This window comes from Saccopteryx leptura, chromosome 1 (assembly GCF_036850995.1).
Source record: "Saccopteryx leptura isolate mSacLep1 chromosome 1, mSacLep1_pri_phased_curated, whole genome shotgun sequence".
NCBI classification, from domain to species: Eukaryota; Metazoa; Chordata; class Mammalia; order Chiroptera; family Emballonuridae; genus Saccopteryx; species Saccopteryx leptura.
Window position 1 is genome coordinate 295,836,684 of NC_089503.1, and position 17,172 is coordinate 295,853,855.

Here is a 17,172-nt window from a genome sequence, read left to right on the forward strand (position 1 = left end):
ATAGATTTTAAAATATTTTATTGGGAAAAAATGAATGAAAATTCTATATTGCTCTGCCTAAAGATGTCTACAGCTTTTGTTTTCATCTTAATACTGCAATTTAAATAAATACCTCCAGACCTAAGTACAACTCACTAGAGTTTTCATAATATAATAATACAACATCCCAACTTTTCTAGTTCTTTTTCTAGTCCAAGTTCACAAATGACTTTTATTCAGCTATTTGGTTAGACCACGCACTGATGACGCATTAATATCAGATTCAGGCCTCTTTATGTGGTTCCTCAGCCTCACAGAATGCTAGATTCTAGTCATCTCTCTTTAAATAGGTACCTCTGCATCTCTAAGGACATTGAATGACTAATTCATAATGCACCAATTCAAACACATTGTCACTATTGAAATATTAGTTCAAAAGTGAATATTCTTTGGTTTCAATCAGTAGAATTACCTTTATAATTAATTACTGAGAATTCCATTGTTCTTATCTTTTATTGCCATATTTGGAGATAGTTCTTTAAATCTTCTTGAATAGGTACATATTAGTAATGAGTTTCTCAAACTTAAAAGAGACCATCTGAATTTATTTCATTTTCAAGTCAAGTAGTGCATTCCAAAATGTTTTGCTATTAAAATTCTTTTAAAGTTGTTATTCCTAAAAAAGTAAATGTATAGTTAAATGAGAAAATTCTAATTAATACATGTTCTGTTTTTCATTTTACTTTTTTAAGAGAGAGGAGGGGAGATAGTGAGACAAACTCCCTCATGCTCCCTGACTGGGATCCTCCCAACAACCCCTGTCTAGGGCTGATGCTCAAATCAATCAAGTGATTTTTAGCTCTTGAGGCTGACACACTTGGACCAGCTGAGCTATTTCTAGCACCCAGGGTGGACACTTGAACCAATCAAGCCACTGGCTCAGGAGGGGAAGAGGGAGAGAAGCAGATGGTTGTTTCTCTTGTGTGCCCTGACCAGGAATTGAACCCAGGACATGCATACGCTGGGTCGATGCTCTGTCCACTGAGTCAGCTGGCCAGAGCCAATACATGTTTCCAACCACAAATATTTCAGTGAAATGAGGCTTAACAAAGCTATAATGTAGCTGAAGTACTTATAATGGAGTTATAGCATTAATTAGACTATCAAAGCAGGTCTTTAAATTTTAGATATTGTTTTCATATACAGAGGAATATGGGTCTTCCATAGGACCTAATTAGTCTGAATTTTTAAAAAAAACTTGAGTAGCTGCAAAATGCAAAGAACACACAATGCACTTTTTTGGTCATTAACATATACTCTTTATCATGTTACAAGAATATCCAGGGGAAAAAATTAATCACATGGGGAAATTGATGCAGCTGTATTTTGAGTCTCATAACAATAAATCCCTAACTTTTTAAAATGATTTTTAAAGGTTTTCTTTTCTTTTTTGTTTAAGATTTTATTTATTGATTTTTACAGAGGGAAGGGTCAAGAAGTATCAATCCATAGTTGCTTCACGTTAGTTGTTCATTGATTGATTGTCATATGTGCCTTCACAGGGCAAGCCCAGGGCCTTGAACCAGCAACCTTACCATTCCAGATTGTCTCTTTATAAACTGCACCACCACAGGTCAAGCTAAAGGTTTTTCTGATAGGCATTTAGGTCAACCTTCTTAGTTTCCATGCCTAAAAGGCACAGATGGAACTGCTAATTGTATTTATTTTATGACTAAAGTAACAGTAACTGCCTTATCTACCTCTGATATCCCTGGTCATGGCTGGTATAATTTGTATTCATTTTATCATGTGATTTGTTACTTCATTTTTAAAGATATCTGATGCACAGTTAGTGAAGAATAATTTCTCCCTATGAAATTGATCTGTTGAAATAATCATTGAAAAAGAAATCATTTATTGTTAGCTCCACAGAAACCACTGAACAATAGTACCAGTCAAGATTTGAGAGCTGCTTTTTGCCCACATATTTAGGTTCAAAGTAATGACTCTTTGAAGCTACAGTATCTGAGATAATTTTAGAGTATTATTTTTCTAAATCTGAAGTCATTATAAATATTAGAATATTAGAAATAAAACTTCTTGCCTGACCGGTGGTAGCACAGTTTATATAGCATTGACCTGGGATGCTGAGGTCCCAGGTTCAAAACCCCAAGGTCGCCAACTTGAGCACGGGCTCATCCTGCTTGAGCACAGGCTTGCCAGCTTGAGCATGGAATCATCAAAATGATCTCATGGCCGCTGGCTTGAAGGCCAAAGTCACTGGCTTGAGCCCAGGGTCGCTTGCTTGAGCAAGGGGTCACTGATTCAGCTGGAGCCCCTCACCCATGGCACATACAAGAAACAATCAATGAACAAAACATAAAGCTTTCTTTTTTTAGATAGTTATTCATTCTACAGTAATTAAGAGATTTATTTAAATTCACTCTGTATCTGTTCACAGACAACTTCTAGAAGAAGAAAAGATTATTAAGTATACACTTGCTTTTGTGTTATGGTTTGTTCAATAAACATTCTTTTATATCTACTATTTCATCTGAAAATTTTATCCTAAATATAGCACCCGACTAATATATTTCACAAAATGCAGTATAGATATAGATAGATAGATTTTTTTTTTGGTATTTCTCCGAAGCTGGAAACGGGGAGAGACAGCCAGACAGACTCCCGCATGCGCTCGACCAGGATCCACCCAGCACGCCCACCAGGGGCGACGCTCTGCCCACCAGGGGGCGACGCTCCGCCACGACCAGAGCCACTCCAGCGCCTGGGGCAGAGGCCAAGGAGCCATCCCCAGCACCCGGGCCATCCCTGCTCCAACGGAGCCTCAGCTGCAGGAGGGGAAGAGAGGGACAGAGAGGAAGGAGGGGCGGTGGAGAAGCAAATGGGTGCCTCTCCTATGTGCCCTGGCCGGGAACCGAACCCTGGTCTCCCCGCACACCAGGCCGATGCTCCACCGCTGAGCCAACCGGCCAGGGCCAGTATAGATATTTTAAAGAGAGCATTATTGTAAAGCAAAAGGCAAAGAAATGCTGAGTTAATTTTATTAAGTTAAAATTTGAGTAAAAGGTGCCTAGTTGGAGGACTGCCTGCCTTTTTCCAACCCATAGCATCTTTTCAATTTCTACTCCTCCTCCTTCTTGAAAATAAAAAAGTACTATTCACCTATAACTTAATAGATCTTTTCTTTATTGTTGACCTAGTAGGGAAAACATTCATAAACTTCATATTTTCCATCTTTCATAACTGAGTTGTGATTCAAGCTCATAAACTAAGAAAAACAAATATAAGGAGCATTATTTTGTTATTTTAAAAAAGGAAAATCATCTCTATTAGATTGACTTAAGAGGGTTTTCCCCTTCTAATCTAAAACTTTAGGAAAATTTCAACGTGGTTTATAAAGTAATTTAGTAGCTTGGATTTCATTAGCACAGTAACAAATAAATGTAAATATTGGCAGTCCTATAACCTCCAAACAGTTTTTGTGATATGAGAAACTAGTATTTAACTATTAGTGTTGCCATAATAATTTCATTACTATGGCTTCTTTACACACTTTCTCCAGTGACACAAACACAGACGTGATGTTTTGGAACGTCAGACTTACGGCTGCCCTCCCTCCTCTTTGTTACTTATGTTGGACAAACTGCCATTACCACTTGCCAGAAATAATCTGCAGTTCAGTAGACTTTAGTTTTGAGGTCTCTTGTGTTCTCTTTAGACCACCAGTAGCTTTGTCTCTTGGAGATCAGAAATTAGAAACTTCTTTTTGATGTTTAACAAACCAGACTGTTCCTTAACCTCTAAGGATGAATATAGCAAAACAACAAGTTTTCTAAGCAACATCACTGGAAACAGCAGAAAATCCCTTTGAAATATATCTTTTGTAATAGGCCAAATTATTTTTGTATCAAACTTTATGATATTTATATTAAACTGATGATAATGGTAAAGTCTCTAATAGGGTAAGATATTATAAATTATATGTATTTTCTTTTATCTATATTCATATACAGAAATGACTGAAGATTCAGTCAATTTTGGTAATATTCTTTTGCTGGAATCAGCTTTGAGAGACTAAGGGTAAAATGCGGAGCTTATAGATTTAAACTTCTATTATTCTTATACTATATAACCAATCCCTTGAAACTAATGTTAAAATAGAGAGCTTAGTTAATTCCACCAACTTCCCTGTTCCCTCTTGTTCCCTTCCCACTTACCACCATTTACCTTTCCCTTACACACTCTTTTTTTGCTGTATATATTTTTTAATTTTAATGTTTATCTTATTGATTTGAGAGAGAGAAGGAGGGACAAAGAGAGACAGAGACAGAAACATCGAGCTGCTCCTGTATGTGCCCTGACTGGGGATTGAACCAGCAACCTCTGTGCGTCAGTACAACATTCTAACCAACTGAGCTATCCAGCCAGGGCTTTCTTTGCTGTGTTTTAGGAAATGTTTTTTCTTCAAACTCATTTCTTCTCCCTCCTGTTTTCTTGAACTTTGTATAACCTTTCCAATGATATCCTGTGGATTATGCTAAAGAATAATAAATAAATCATATAGTTGAGTTTGTAGAAAGACCATATTACATCAAACAATTATTAAAAGAAACTGGGAGGTCTTTGTAAAGGAGTATGATGTGAACTGCCCATTTCTGCTTAGCACATAAGTTTTTTTTTAATGAACTGTTTCAAACGTCTGGCTTTCCCTATTATACTAAATAGTTAAATGGCATCTAATTATCAAATAAAATTCCCAACCTTGTCATTCAAGTAGTCATCTTTTCCTCTACTATTATATAAATTTTATTATTAAGTACATTTTATTTAAAAATCTTTCTCTCAATTCTTAGTTCCAGGTAATATATTTTAATAGTGGTGCAAGTTTTAATCTTGTGCTTGCTTTATTCTGTTAACATGGAATGCCCCCAGGCAACTGCTTTTCTTCCCATCTTTCATTTGTCCTTAAACTTCATAAGCTAAGGAGAAGTCCAGGGTTTTATATTCTACCATATTTGTCATTTTTCAGAATACCTTAAAGATTGCCCCCATGGGACAGTATTACTTCCAGGAGTATGGTTTTGAAGAGCGTTTGGTGATGGTGCTATTTATTTTTATACATCTAATATATATGATGCATTTAGGTGTCCATTGTTATCCAAGTCTTAGTAGATTAAATTTTACTAATTTATAAAATTGAACATAGCAGTTATGAAGATAAATGTATCAATGGGCCAACAAATGACAGCTTTCAATCTGAAAGCAAGCCTTGGCTCCCGTGCCCCTGTAACCTAGCAAGCTATGGAGAACTTGGGATTTTCCTCCTTCACAGCCACAATAAGACATTATAGTTATAGAAGGCATCTTTTCTGGACATTTTTAAAAAAGTAAATAAGAATTAAATGTTTAACATATTTTCATATTTGTAAAATGAGGATTATAGCTAACAATAATCTAACCTTAATTTGCAAGATCTGTAACATTTCTGTGACAGATACATGGTCCTTAACTTTGAAGATTTCATTATTGTATTTATAATTCATTTGACTCGTATATAGTATATGATTGCTTTGACTTAAACACAGATTTTATTGCGTGAAATGTAAAATAAAATCAGCATTTTGAAGGAGGGAGATATCTGGACAAGTATATATTTGTTCTTAAAAATAGGTTTGAGACAAGCTTATGTATGATAGACTGTAAAGATCTGTGCTTATTTCTAAGTCTTTGTGATTTTCATTTTAAATAAACTCCTATCCGATCTTCAAGGCACCTCAGCAAATCCTTTGCTGGGTCTAACATTGCCCGTTATACAAGCCTCTATTATAAATGCCATGATTGTATTGTGATCATCTGTTTAACCCCTGTATTAGACTACTCCCTGAGGCAGGGGCTGATTGTTTCTTTATTTTCTTAGCATAAAGCACTGTGCTGCCATAGTGAAGTTAAACATTGAGGTGTGTGTGATTTTGATATCAAAATTCTACTGCTAACCACCATAAATTTACTCCTCACCACCCTGTAAGATCGCCGAGAGCAAGGGCAACTGCAGAGGAATGCAGGGGAAACTGAGCTGGGTTGCCTTTGAGAAATTGGACAGAGCATCTGAGCTCCTAAGGGGCCTCCTCTGTGCCTTAGATTCAAACCTGAATGTCACAACCAGCTAGTGACGTGAGAGAGCCATGCAATCGCAAAGGGAAGAAAGAGTATGCAAGTCAAGTCTTCAATAAATGTTTATTTATCAAATCAGTTCCCTTTTCAAGTAAATTTGTATTTCTGACATAGCCTTTCCTTCTGTTTTGATGTTCTTATCCTAAACTTTGAAATTCACATATTTTCAATGTTGTATGACTATACACCTCTAGAATTATCATTCTCTACACCTCACTAATTATCATTAGTGTTGGTATTAGTGTAGGGAAGCTATATAATATAGTCGCAGCAGAGTTATTGAATTCTGTTTGACTTTTATGCATAATGTGTCTAAATGGAATTGGACCATTTCCTTATGAAGGGAACATTAGCACAGCTATTCTTAAGAGTACAAAGCTCTGAAACCTTTATTTGAGAAGAAATTTATTCATAGTTTTAAGTGTCACTTAAGTTATCTATGTTTTTTTTTCTTTTGGTGCTTTAAGAAGAGTAAGAATATGATAGCTGGCTTCTCTGTACAGCAAAATTAGTCACAGATAAGCACAAATACTTAATTTTGGCTTATGAAGGTTGGATAACACTGAATCTGTTAAGTCAGTTAAAATGTGTACTTTATTAGATTATTCACATAGTAATATAAAATGTGTACTTTATTAGATTATGCACATAGTAATATAAAAGCAAAATATGAGCTATTTTAATTAATGAGCCCTCTAAAAGTTCTTGTTTTAGATGGTATGTGGAGACATATGAAGGAGACATTTTTTAGCTTCTATTTTTAAATTTTTTTCAGTTTTCTTGAGAACTAATTGAAATGTAACACTGTATAAGTTTAAAGTGTGCAGCATGATGGTTTGATTCACACATATTGTAAACTGATTACCACAATAGATTTGGTTAACATTCATCATCTCATATAGATTCAATAAAAAGAAAACAAAAATATTTCTCCTCGTGGTAAGAACACTTAGGATCTACTCTCTTAATATTTACCCTATATATCAAAAGCAGTGTTAACTCATGTTGCATGTTACATCTCTAGTACTTATTTATATATTTTGACCTGGACGTTTGTACCTTTTGATCATTTTTCTCCAACATACCCTCTCCATCTCTGAGAAGCACAAATATGATCTTTTTCTGTGAGTTTAGTATGATTTGCTTTGTTTAAATTCTACATATAGCCTGACCGGGCGGTGGCGCAATGGATAGAGCATCGGACTGGGATGCGGAGGACCCAGGTTCGAGACCCCGAGGTCACCAGCTTGAGCGCGGGCTCATCTGGCTTGAGCAAAAGCTCACCAGCTTGGACCCAAGGTCGCTGGCTCGAGCAAGGGGTTACTTGGTCTGCTGAAGGCCCACGGTCAAGGCACATATGAGAAAGCAATCAATGAACAATTAAGGTGTTGTGATACGCAATGAAAAACTGATGATCGATGCTTCTCATCTCTCTCCATTCCTATCTGTCTATCTCTCTCTCTGACTCTCTCTCTGTCTCTGTAAAAAAATAAAATATAAATAAATAAATTCTGTATATGTTAGATTATACAGTATTGTCTTACTCTATCTGACTTATTTCTGTTAGCATAATACTTTCAAAATCTTTCTATATTGTCACAAACAGTAGGGCTTTCTCATTTTTTATGGCTAAATAAAATAGTGTGTTCGTAAAGTCATGGTACACTTTTGACCGGTCACAGGAAAGCAACAAAAGACGATAGAAATGTGAAATCTGCACCAAATAAAAGGAAAACCCTCCCAGTTTCTGTAGGATGATGTGGCAGCATGTGCGCATGCGCAGATGATGACATAACACTGTATACAGCGGAGCAGCCCACTGCCATGCCATTCAAGATGTGAACGGTACAGAGGAAAGTTCAGTGTGTTCTGTGGCTCGCTAAATTTGAATCTGTGACCAAAGTGCAACGTGAATATCGGCGTGTTTATAAAGAAGCACCACCACATAGGAATAACATTACTCGGTGGGATAAGCAGTTGAAGGAAACCGGCAGTTTGGTGGAGAAACCCCGTTCTGGTAGGCCATCAGTCAGTGACGAGTCTGTAGAGACTATATGGGATAGCTACCTAAGGAGCCCTAAAAATCTGTGCTTGAGCCCACATCGAACTGCACTGAATAGGTATGAAACTGGGAGAGTTTTCCTTTTATTTGGTGCAGATTTCACATTTCTATCGTCTTTTGTTGCTTTCCTGTGACCAGTCAAAAGTGCACCATGACTTTACGGACACACTGTATATCTGTATAGAGATAAATATCTATAAATGTCTATCTATATTTATAAATATATATTTATAGCTCAGAACTTCTTTATCCATTCATCCATCAAGGGCCATTTAAATTGTTTTCATGTCTAGGCTCTTTTAAATAATGCTGCTGTCAACACGGGGGTACAGATATCTGTTCAATTTAGTTACTGGATCATATGGTAGTTCTATTTTTAATTTTTTAAGGAACCTCCATGCTGTTTTCTATAATAGCTATACCAATTTACAGTGTTACCAACAGTGTACAAGGCTTCCCTTTTCTCATCTACTCCAGCATTTGTTATCTCTTGTCTTTTTGAGGACAGCCATTTTAAAAGGTGCAAGATAAAACCTCATTGTAGTTTCTATTTCTCTAATGACCAGTGAAGTTGAGCATTTTTTCATGCAACTGCTAAACATTTGTATATCTTTGGGAAAATGTTCAGATCATTTGCCCATTTTCAAATTGGATTATTTTTCTTGCTATTGAATTTTAGGCATTCCTTATATATTAATATTTTGAATATTAACCCTTTATCAGATATATGGTTTGCAAATATTTTTTCCATTCTATGGGTTGTCTTTTCACTTGTTGATGGCTTGTTTCGCTGTGGAGAACCTTTTAAGTTTAATGTCCCACTTGTTTTTTATTTTATTGCTTGTGCTTTAGGTGTGATTTCCATAAAATTATTACCAAGATACATGTCAAGGAACTTTTTTCCTATGTTTCCTTCTAGGAGTTTCATGGTTTCAGGTCTTAGATTTCAGTCTTTAATTCATTTCAAGTTAATTTTTATGAGTGATGAGAGATAGGGATCTAGTTTCATTCTTTTACATGCAAATATTCAAATTCTTCAAGCATCATTGATTGAAGAAACTATCTTTTCTCTATTGAGTATTAATGGTTCCCTTGTCAAATATTAGTTGACTATGTGCTTGGATTTTATTTCTGGGCTCTCAATTCTTTTTCTTTGGTCTATTTTCCTGTTTTTATGAAGGAGGCACTAATAATTGAATTATTATATTGTGTCCTTTGCTTAGGGTGTTCCAGTAATGGCAATAAGAAACAAAATGATGTCAGAAGGATTAGACCCAGATCTTCTTGAGTAAGTAATTCTTCTAATTTAATGATATTACTGCCAATATGTTGAATTTATCAGTTTATAATTAAAGGATTTCAAACTCTGCATTTTTCTTATACAGTGGAGGGAACCACTTTTATATGTTTTTTATAGGGTTTCTCTCCATGCTACTTTTTGTTTTCTTTCTTTTATTTTTTCAAGTGTTACCTACCAAATTTTCAATTAATACCTTAGTACAGGGGTCCCCAAACTTTTTACACAGGGGGCCAGTTCACTGTCCCTTAGACCATTGGAGGGCCGGAGTATAAAAAAAACTATGAACAAATCCCTATGCACACTGCACATATCTTATTTTAAAGTAAAAAAAAAAAAAAAAAAACAGGAACAAATACAATATTTAAAATAAAGAACAAGTAAATTTAAATCAACAACCTGACCAGTATTTCAATGGGAACTATGGGCCTGCTTTTGGCTAATGGGATGGTGGTGCCCCTTCTGGAAGTGCGTTGGGGGCTGGATAAATGGCCTCAGGGGGCTGCATGTGGCCCGCGGGCCGTAGTTTGGGGACCCCTGCCTTAGTATATAGGAAATTTACTCTACCAAGATCTAAGCTGAGTTAGATTGAGAAATGAATAGGGTAAAATCACTCTAAGTCCACTTTAATCATTATTATGGAGCTAGATATCAGTTTTTGTGAGTTTTATAAAATATGTTTAGATAAATGCTTAACATTTTGTGGCTCAGAAAGTTGACAATAATTTACTCCATCCAAGTAAATCTGGCTACATAGCTCATCCTGGATAAATATATATTTTAATGGATTAGTCAGAAAAATTCTATTTTGTAAATATCTGGATACTTGTAAAGAGCCTTTCCAGCATGGGATTTAGTTTACCCTCATGGATTTAGTTATGGTATCCAGGCATTCGGACTCTACTAGCCCTATACGACTTCAGAATTTTTCTTGGCTCTCAGCCCTTCAAGAAAATGTGTTCATGTTGGAGGTGAAACACCATAAAAGTCTTTTTCTGATGTTTATCTTCCAAAATATGAAATTTAAGAATTTTTTTAAAGTCTGCAAGAACAGCTCTCCAACTTGTATCTACATTTAGTATGTATCCAAGTATCAAACAGTTGAAGTACAATGGCATAGATTGGTAATTTAAATGAAAGCATCTCTGGGATATTTGACATTTGTTCTGAAAATTCTTTCTGACACAGACTTTAAAAGCAGATGGTTTGTGACATATATTTTAATGTGGATTGAACATATGGGTCCAATCCATTTTGGTACTCACTGTAATATATGTTATAAATATATTTAACATTGACTATGGTCTTTTTTTTCTTTTTGCTTCTGGAAATTCACAGTAGACTTCTATAATAACAGAAAGCTAAAATGACCTTTAAAATGCAGAGTTTTTTTCTCCAGAGAAAATGTAATAGATAGAAAACTAACACCCCTATAAGTATCGGCATATGCTGGATATCCAATCACTTTATCTCCTGTTGGCTTCATTTCATCCCTTGCCCAGAATAAACCTACTTCATAATCCTTTACTTAACCAGCTATGTACACTAGCAACCTGAAAGTCGTCCTTGATTGTACCCTCTTCCCTGCCCTTACTATGTCAGTTACTATGATTATTTCATTTGTAATATCCCTTACATCTGACCACATGCCTCCATGCTCATTTCTGTCTAGTTCAAACCCTCATCGTTTCTCACCTGAATTGTTGTAATAGCTCCTGATTGGTTTCCTTCTTCTCTCTTAATCTGTCCCTAGAGCCTGAGTGTTTCTCTTCATACTTCATTCTTGCTTCAAATCTTGCTGTATTCTCCACTGCCTTCAACATGGGGTCATATTAGAATTGCATATAATAGAACCGCATGTAAATGCTTTTATCATAAGACCCAGATTCTCTCTCACATTTCATTTCTCGCCACTCTTCCAGACACACCTGTCATGCAGCTGTCGCAAACTACTGCACTTCTCTGAATGTATCATTTTCTTCTTCCCTTTTTAGTGTCTTTGAATGTTTTCTTTCTTCAAGGAGCTTCCATCCCATCTTACTGGCCTGGCTAATTTCTTGTTCTTCAAGATTCCATTTAGGTATCAGCACCCTGAGAAGTCCATGGATGACTACCCAGGGCAGAACTCCCAGTACCCCCAATGCTTCTTTGATAGATCTCACTTAGCAAGTTTGAGGGCATGTCATTGTCTATAAATGTTAAGAAACATTTGGTTGCAAAGTGGTGCCAAGTTTTAGGGTAGAATTCCAGTAACAGTTAAAACATTAACATTGTCTTACACGAAAGCTCCTCAACCACAGCCTGGAGCTGGAATTCTGACCCATTACCTCATAGGTCCATTGGTCACAAGGGGAACTGGTTGGAGTGGGGGTGACTCACTATAACCTGTCACCACTACTACTAGCAAATCAGCTCCAACTCCATGTAGCTAGATATGTTAAGTAGAATGAACTGCCTTATTAAAGAGGAATTCTGGCACGTTGGGAATCATGTTTACTTAAAGTTAAGGAGTGTCACTTTGGAAGAAAGGTCTCAGCTGGTGAAGAAGAAGAAAATGTGCCACCCAAGTGAGGACTGTACTTTTTATTTGGAATCTTAGATACATATTAAGCCTCAGCCAAGAACTTTCAGTAAAAGATTGTTCTGTTTTATTTTTTCTATTAAAATATAAACTACACTTTTTTTAATTAGCCTTTGATAGTAAGACAGGCTCATATAACTAGTAGAAGGAATAGTCTAGATCTGTCTGTAGTGAGCAAAGAGCAAAGCTGAGGTTAATATAGAAATAAATTATGATGGCAGAGGACCCAGGTTCAAAACCCCAAGGTGGCTGGCTTGAGCACAGGCTTATCCAGATTGAGTGTGGGCTCACCAGCTTGAGTGCAGGGCCGCTGGCTTGAGCGTGGGATCATAAACATGACCTCATGGTCACTGGCTTGAACCCAAATGTCACTGGCTTGAAGCCCAAGGTCGCTGGCTTGAGCCCAAGGTTGCTGGCTCTGCTGTAGCCCCCCGATCAAGGCACATATGAGAAAGCAATCAATGAGCAACAAAGATGCCACAGTGAAGAATTGATGCTTCTCGTCTCTGTCTCTTCCTGTCTGTCCCCCTCTTTGTCTGTCATTAAAAAAAAAATCAATTCTTATAAGAAAGGACATTATTATTGGATTATGTATATCATTTCAGTAGCTAAAAGTACATTATTGTAAACAAACAGTTTACACACTAAAAGAGAAGAGAACCTGCTTATTTTCCTAGAAAAATTACTATCACTGAATTTTGGGAAGTCTGTGAAACTGAAGAAAATGTCTGATAATTTCCAAAAAAACAGTATTTGTTTGGTACTTCTAAGTGATTATTATTTTTAAAAATCCAAAGTTTTGAAAATAACCATAATTCTGTATAACCAAAAATTAGTCCCATTAAGCTTGTAAAAATTAGTTACCAATGCCACTGAAATAAAAAGATGTGTGAAAGAGTACCTTTGTCACCATCATACTCAAAAGAGGTTAAAAAGAAAGAAAAGGGAAAATTTTGAGGCTAAGCTGTTTTAGTTTTGTATTCAGAAATATAGACCAGATAAATCATAACCTTATAAATTCTTTCAACCAATGCCTAGATTTTCATGCCAGGGGAGAGAAAAAGGAAAAACATTTCTTATATATCCTTTTCTGTATTTACATTTATTTCCCAGAACTAAGGTTTTTATTATTATGTAATAATTAGTATTTTTATTGCTGTAGGATATAGAGCAGGGGTTGGGAACCTTTTTGGCTGAGAGAGCCATGAACACCACATATTTTAAAATGTAATTCCGTGAGAGCCATACAATGACCTGTGTACATTACGCATTATCCAATAAAAATTTGGTGTTGTCCCGGAGGACAGCTATGATTGGCTCCAGCCACCCGCAACCATGAACATGAGCGGTAGGAAATGAATGGATTGTAATACATGAGAATGTTTTATATTTTTAACGTTATTTTTTTATTAAAGATTTGTCTGCGAGTCAGATGCAGCCATCAAAAGAGCCACATCTGGCTTGCGAGCCATAGGTTCCCGACCCCTGGAATAGAGTATCGACCTGGAACGCTGAGGTCACCGATTCAAAACCCTGTGCTTGCCCAGTCAAGGCACATATGACAAGCAAACAGTGAAAGCTAGAGCAAAGCAACTATGGGTTAATACTAATCGTACTCCCCCTCCCGTAAAACCAACAAATAAAATCTTTTTAAAAAAATAGTCAGGTATAAAGACAAAGTAGACTAATGGTTGCTCAAGGCTGGAGGGAAAAGGGGATGGGGAGTTATTATTTAATGTGTATAGAGTTTCAGTGTTGCAAGATGTGCACATTTTGAAGATGGTGGTGATGGTTATGTAACAATGTTAATGTAAAATAAGTGACTGTGTAAGAATCCCAAACTTAGTTGTGCAATTTAAGTGAAAACTTGTATTTTACATAATTTTTCCTCTTCTTTCACCTATTATTCCTGCCAAATGATCCAATCTCATCTACTTTGGCACTGCAATCTGCCTTACACTCTGCCTACCAAATAAATGACTTACAGGTTCTAGATGCAGCATCAGACCATTCCCATTGTTTTCTTTATTTGAACCTCATCCCCACTTATTCCCACATTTTTTGTTTCCGCCAAACTCCTACTCACCTCACAAACCCCCCCACAAGTGTCTTGATCGCTCTGGAGTCTTTGCAGGCCAGCCCTAGTAGAGTGAACTACTCTTTCTTTTCCCACGTGTAGCTTATACAGCTGTATTTGTGTGTATCACACTGTGTTACAGTAATTTGTTTGCTATCTCCCCAACTAAAATACCACCTTTTTCAGAGCAGGAACTGTTTGTTATTCATCTCTGCTTCTCCAGCACCTAACACAGTTCTTGGCAAAGATAAGTACATGACAATGATGAGAATAATAATTATATAATAATAATAAAAAATAATATTTAATATACTTATTATACACCAGGTATTATTTAATCTAATTTACATTTAGTAATTTTATTTTGTATTTTTCCCAAGTGAGAAGCGGGGGGGGGGGGGGGCAGACAGACTCCCTCGTGCGCCCTACTGAGATCCACCCAACATGCCCACCAAGGGGCGATGCTCGGCCCCTCTGGGGCATTGCTCCACTGCAATCAGAGCCATTCTAGTGTTCAAGGCAGAAGCCATGGAGCCATCCTCAGCACCAGGGCTAACTTTGCTCCAGTGGAGCCTCAGCTGCAGGAGGGGAAGAGAGAGACAGAGAGGAAGGAGAGGGGAAAGGGTGGAGAAGCAGATGGGCGCTTCTCCTGTGTGTCCTGGCTGGGAATCGAACCTGGGACTTCCACACGCTAGGCCAACACTCTACCGCTGAGCCAACCAGCCAGGGCCTGCATTTAGTAATTATTTTAATCACTAGGACAGGTCAGTTAGTTAGGTACATAGTAGTTAAACCTCTTCCCCAAAGTTGCCCAGCTAGTAAGTAGCAAGGCTGGGATTTGAACCCCATCAGTATGTCTCCAGTCTTTGTTCATAACCACCATGCTATGCAGCATTAGATCTATCAAAAAGTGGTTTCATACATAAATTCATTAATTTTAATAGTTTCACTCTCTTCTAGGCTTCAGCTGCTTTTACCCTTTTCTTAAGTAGCATTTATTTTAGGGGAGTTGTGTATATTGTTTTATTTGTTTGAGTTCCCATAGATACTAATATAATTTCTATATGGTATTTTTTTTTTAATTCAGTGAGAGGAGGGAGACAGACAGACTCTCACATGCACCCTGACCAGTAACTACCCGGCAAGCCCACTAGGGGTCAGTGCTCTGCTCATCTGGGACATTGCTCTGTTGCTCAGCAAATGAACTCTTAGCACCTGACGTGGAGGCCATGGAGCCATCCTCAGAACCCGGGGCTAACTCACTCCAGTCAAGCCATGCTGCAGAAGGGGAAGAGAGAAAGAGAAAAGCTGGGGGAGGGGGGTAGAGAGAAGATGGGTGCTTCTCCTGTGTGCCCTGACCAGGAATCAAACTGGGGACATCCACATGACTGGCCGATGCTCTACCACTGAGCCAGCCTGCCAGGGCTTGATATAATATTCAAATAATTCCCTCTGGCAACGTTTTCTTTTATTTTTTATTTTATTTTTTTAAGTGAGAGGTAGGGAGTTAGAGACAGACTCCCACATGCACCCTGACTGGTATCCACCTGGCAAGCCCTCTACCAGGCAGTGCTCTGACTGTGTGGGCACCTGCTCCATTGCTTGGCAACTGAGCTGTTTTAGCACCTGAGGCAAGGCCATGGAGCCATCCTCAGCACCTGGGGCCAACTTTGTTCAAACTATTCAAGCTATGGCTGCAGGAGGGGAAGAAAGAGAGAGAAGACAGAGATAGAGAGAGGGGGAGGGATAGAGAAGCAGATGGTCACTTTCCCTCTGTGCCCTGACTGGGAATCAAACCCGAGATTTCCTAAATAAATTAATTTAAAAAATAAATAAAAATCCACAATACAGTGAGACTGTGAAAAGTGAACTGTGATATGGCCAGGGATGATTATATTGATATTTTTATTGAGATCAAGCTACATTGGGAGAATAGTACTGATACATTTTTATCCAAAAACGTGGAAAGCCTTTTTACATTTTTACATATTTGGGCTTGCTGCTATTTTTCATTTTGTGACTGATAACATTTCATAGTTTATTCATACAACTCTTGCACATTTATTGTTAAAGTTATCTCAGAACATTTCATTGTTTTTGTTATTATAAATGAAATATTTTTAGCATATTTCTTAATCAGATATTATTTTAAAATATGATGGCAATTGAATTTTATATATCTATTTTCTTCCTGACAGCCTTATTCTTTTTTTTACTTTTTGTAATTAAAAGAAAAACTAAGTCTTTTTGGTTTTTCAAGTACAAATATTGTTAAATAAAGATGTTCAGGCCCTGACCGGTTGGCTCAGTGGTAGAGCATCGGCCTGGCATGCAGAAGTCCCGGGTTTGATTTCCGGCCAGGGCACACAGGAGAAGCGCCCATCTGCTTCTCCACCCCTCCCCCTCTCCTTCCTCTCTGTCTCTCTCTTCCCCTCCTGCAGCCGAGGCTCCACTGGAGCAAAGATGGCCCGGGCGCTGGGGATGGCTCCTTGGCCTCTGCCCCAGGCACTAGAGTGGCTCTGGTCGCAACAGAGCGACACCCTGGAGGGGCAGAGCATCGCCCCCTGGTGGGTGTGCCGGGTAGATCCCGGTCGGGCGCATGCGGGAGTCTTTCTGACTGTCTCTCCCTGTTTCCGGCTTCAGAAAAATACAGAAAAAAAAAAAAAAAGATGTTCATTTCCTCTAAAAAATAAAAAACCAAAAACCCCCCAAAACAAAAACAAAACAAAACCCGAGACTTCCACATGCTGTGCCAATGCTCTACCACTGAGCTCTACTTTTTATTTTTTTTAACAAAGTGAAGACAATAAGAAATCAATTATATAGCAAAGAGGAAATTTACTGTGGAAAATGTGCCTGGTATAATGCTCACTACTTCTAGAGTTCTTGCTACAATTAGTGATGAAGACTGTGGTCCTGTGTTTGTATGTTAGGCAGGTGAAACACCAGCTTTAAAGTTGTACTGGATTGAGTGCATGTGACCT

The 17,172-nt window shown here is 37.5% G+C and overlaps 1 protein-coding gene across 2 annotated transcripts in view; it reads left to right on the forward strand.

Moving 5' to 3' along the window:
- The window catches only part of WASHC3 (WASH complex subunit 3), a 53,177-nt gene that overhangs the window by 33,540 nt on the left and 2,465 nt on the right, over window positions 1-17,172 (forward strand). For both annotated transcript variants that reach the window (XM_066361214.1, XM_066361215.1), the window contains exon 6: window positions 9,457-9,521. In XM_066361214.1, coding sequence (XP_066217311.1) covers window positions 9,457-9,521 — 65 coding nt within the window. The remainder of the gene's footprint in view (window positions 1-9,456; window positions 9,522-17,172) is intronic.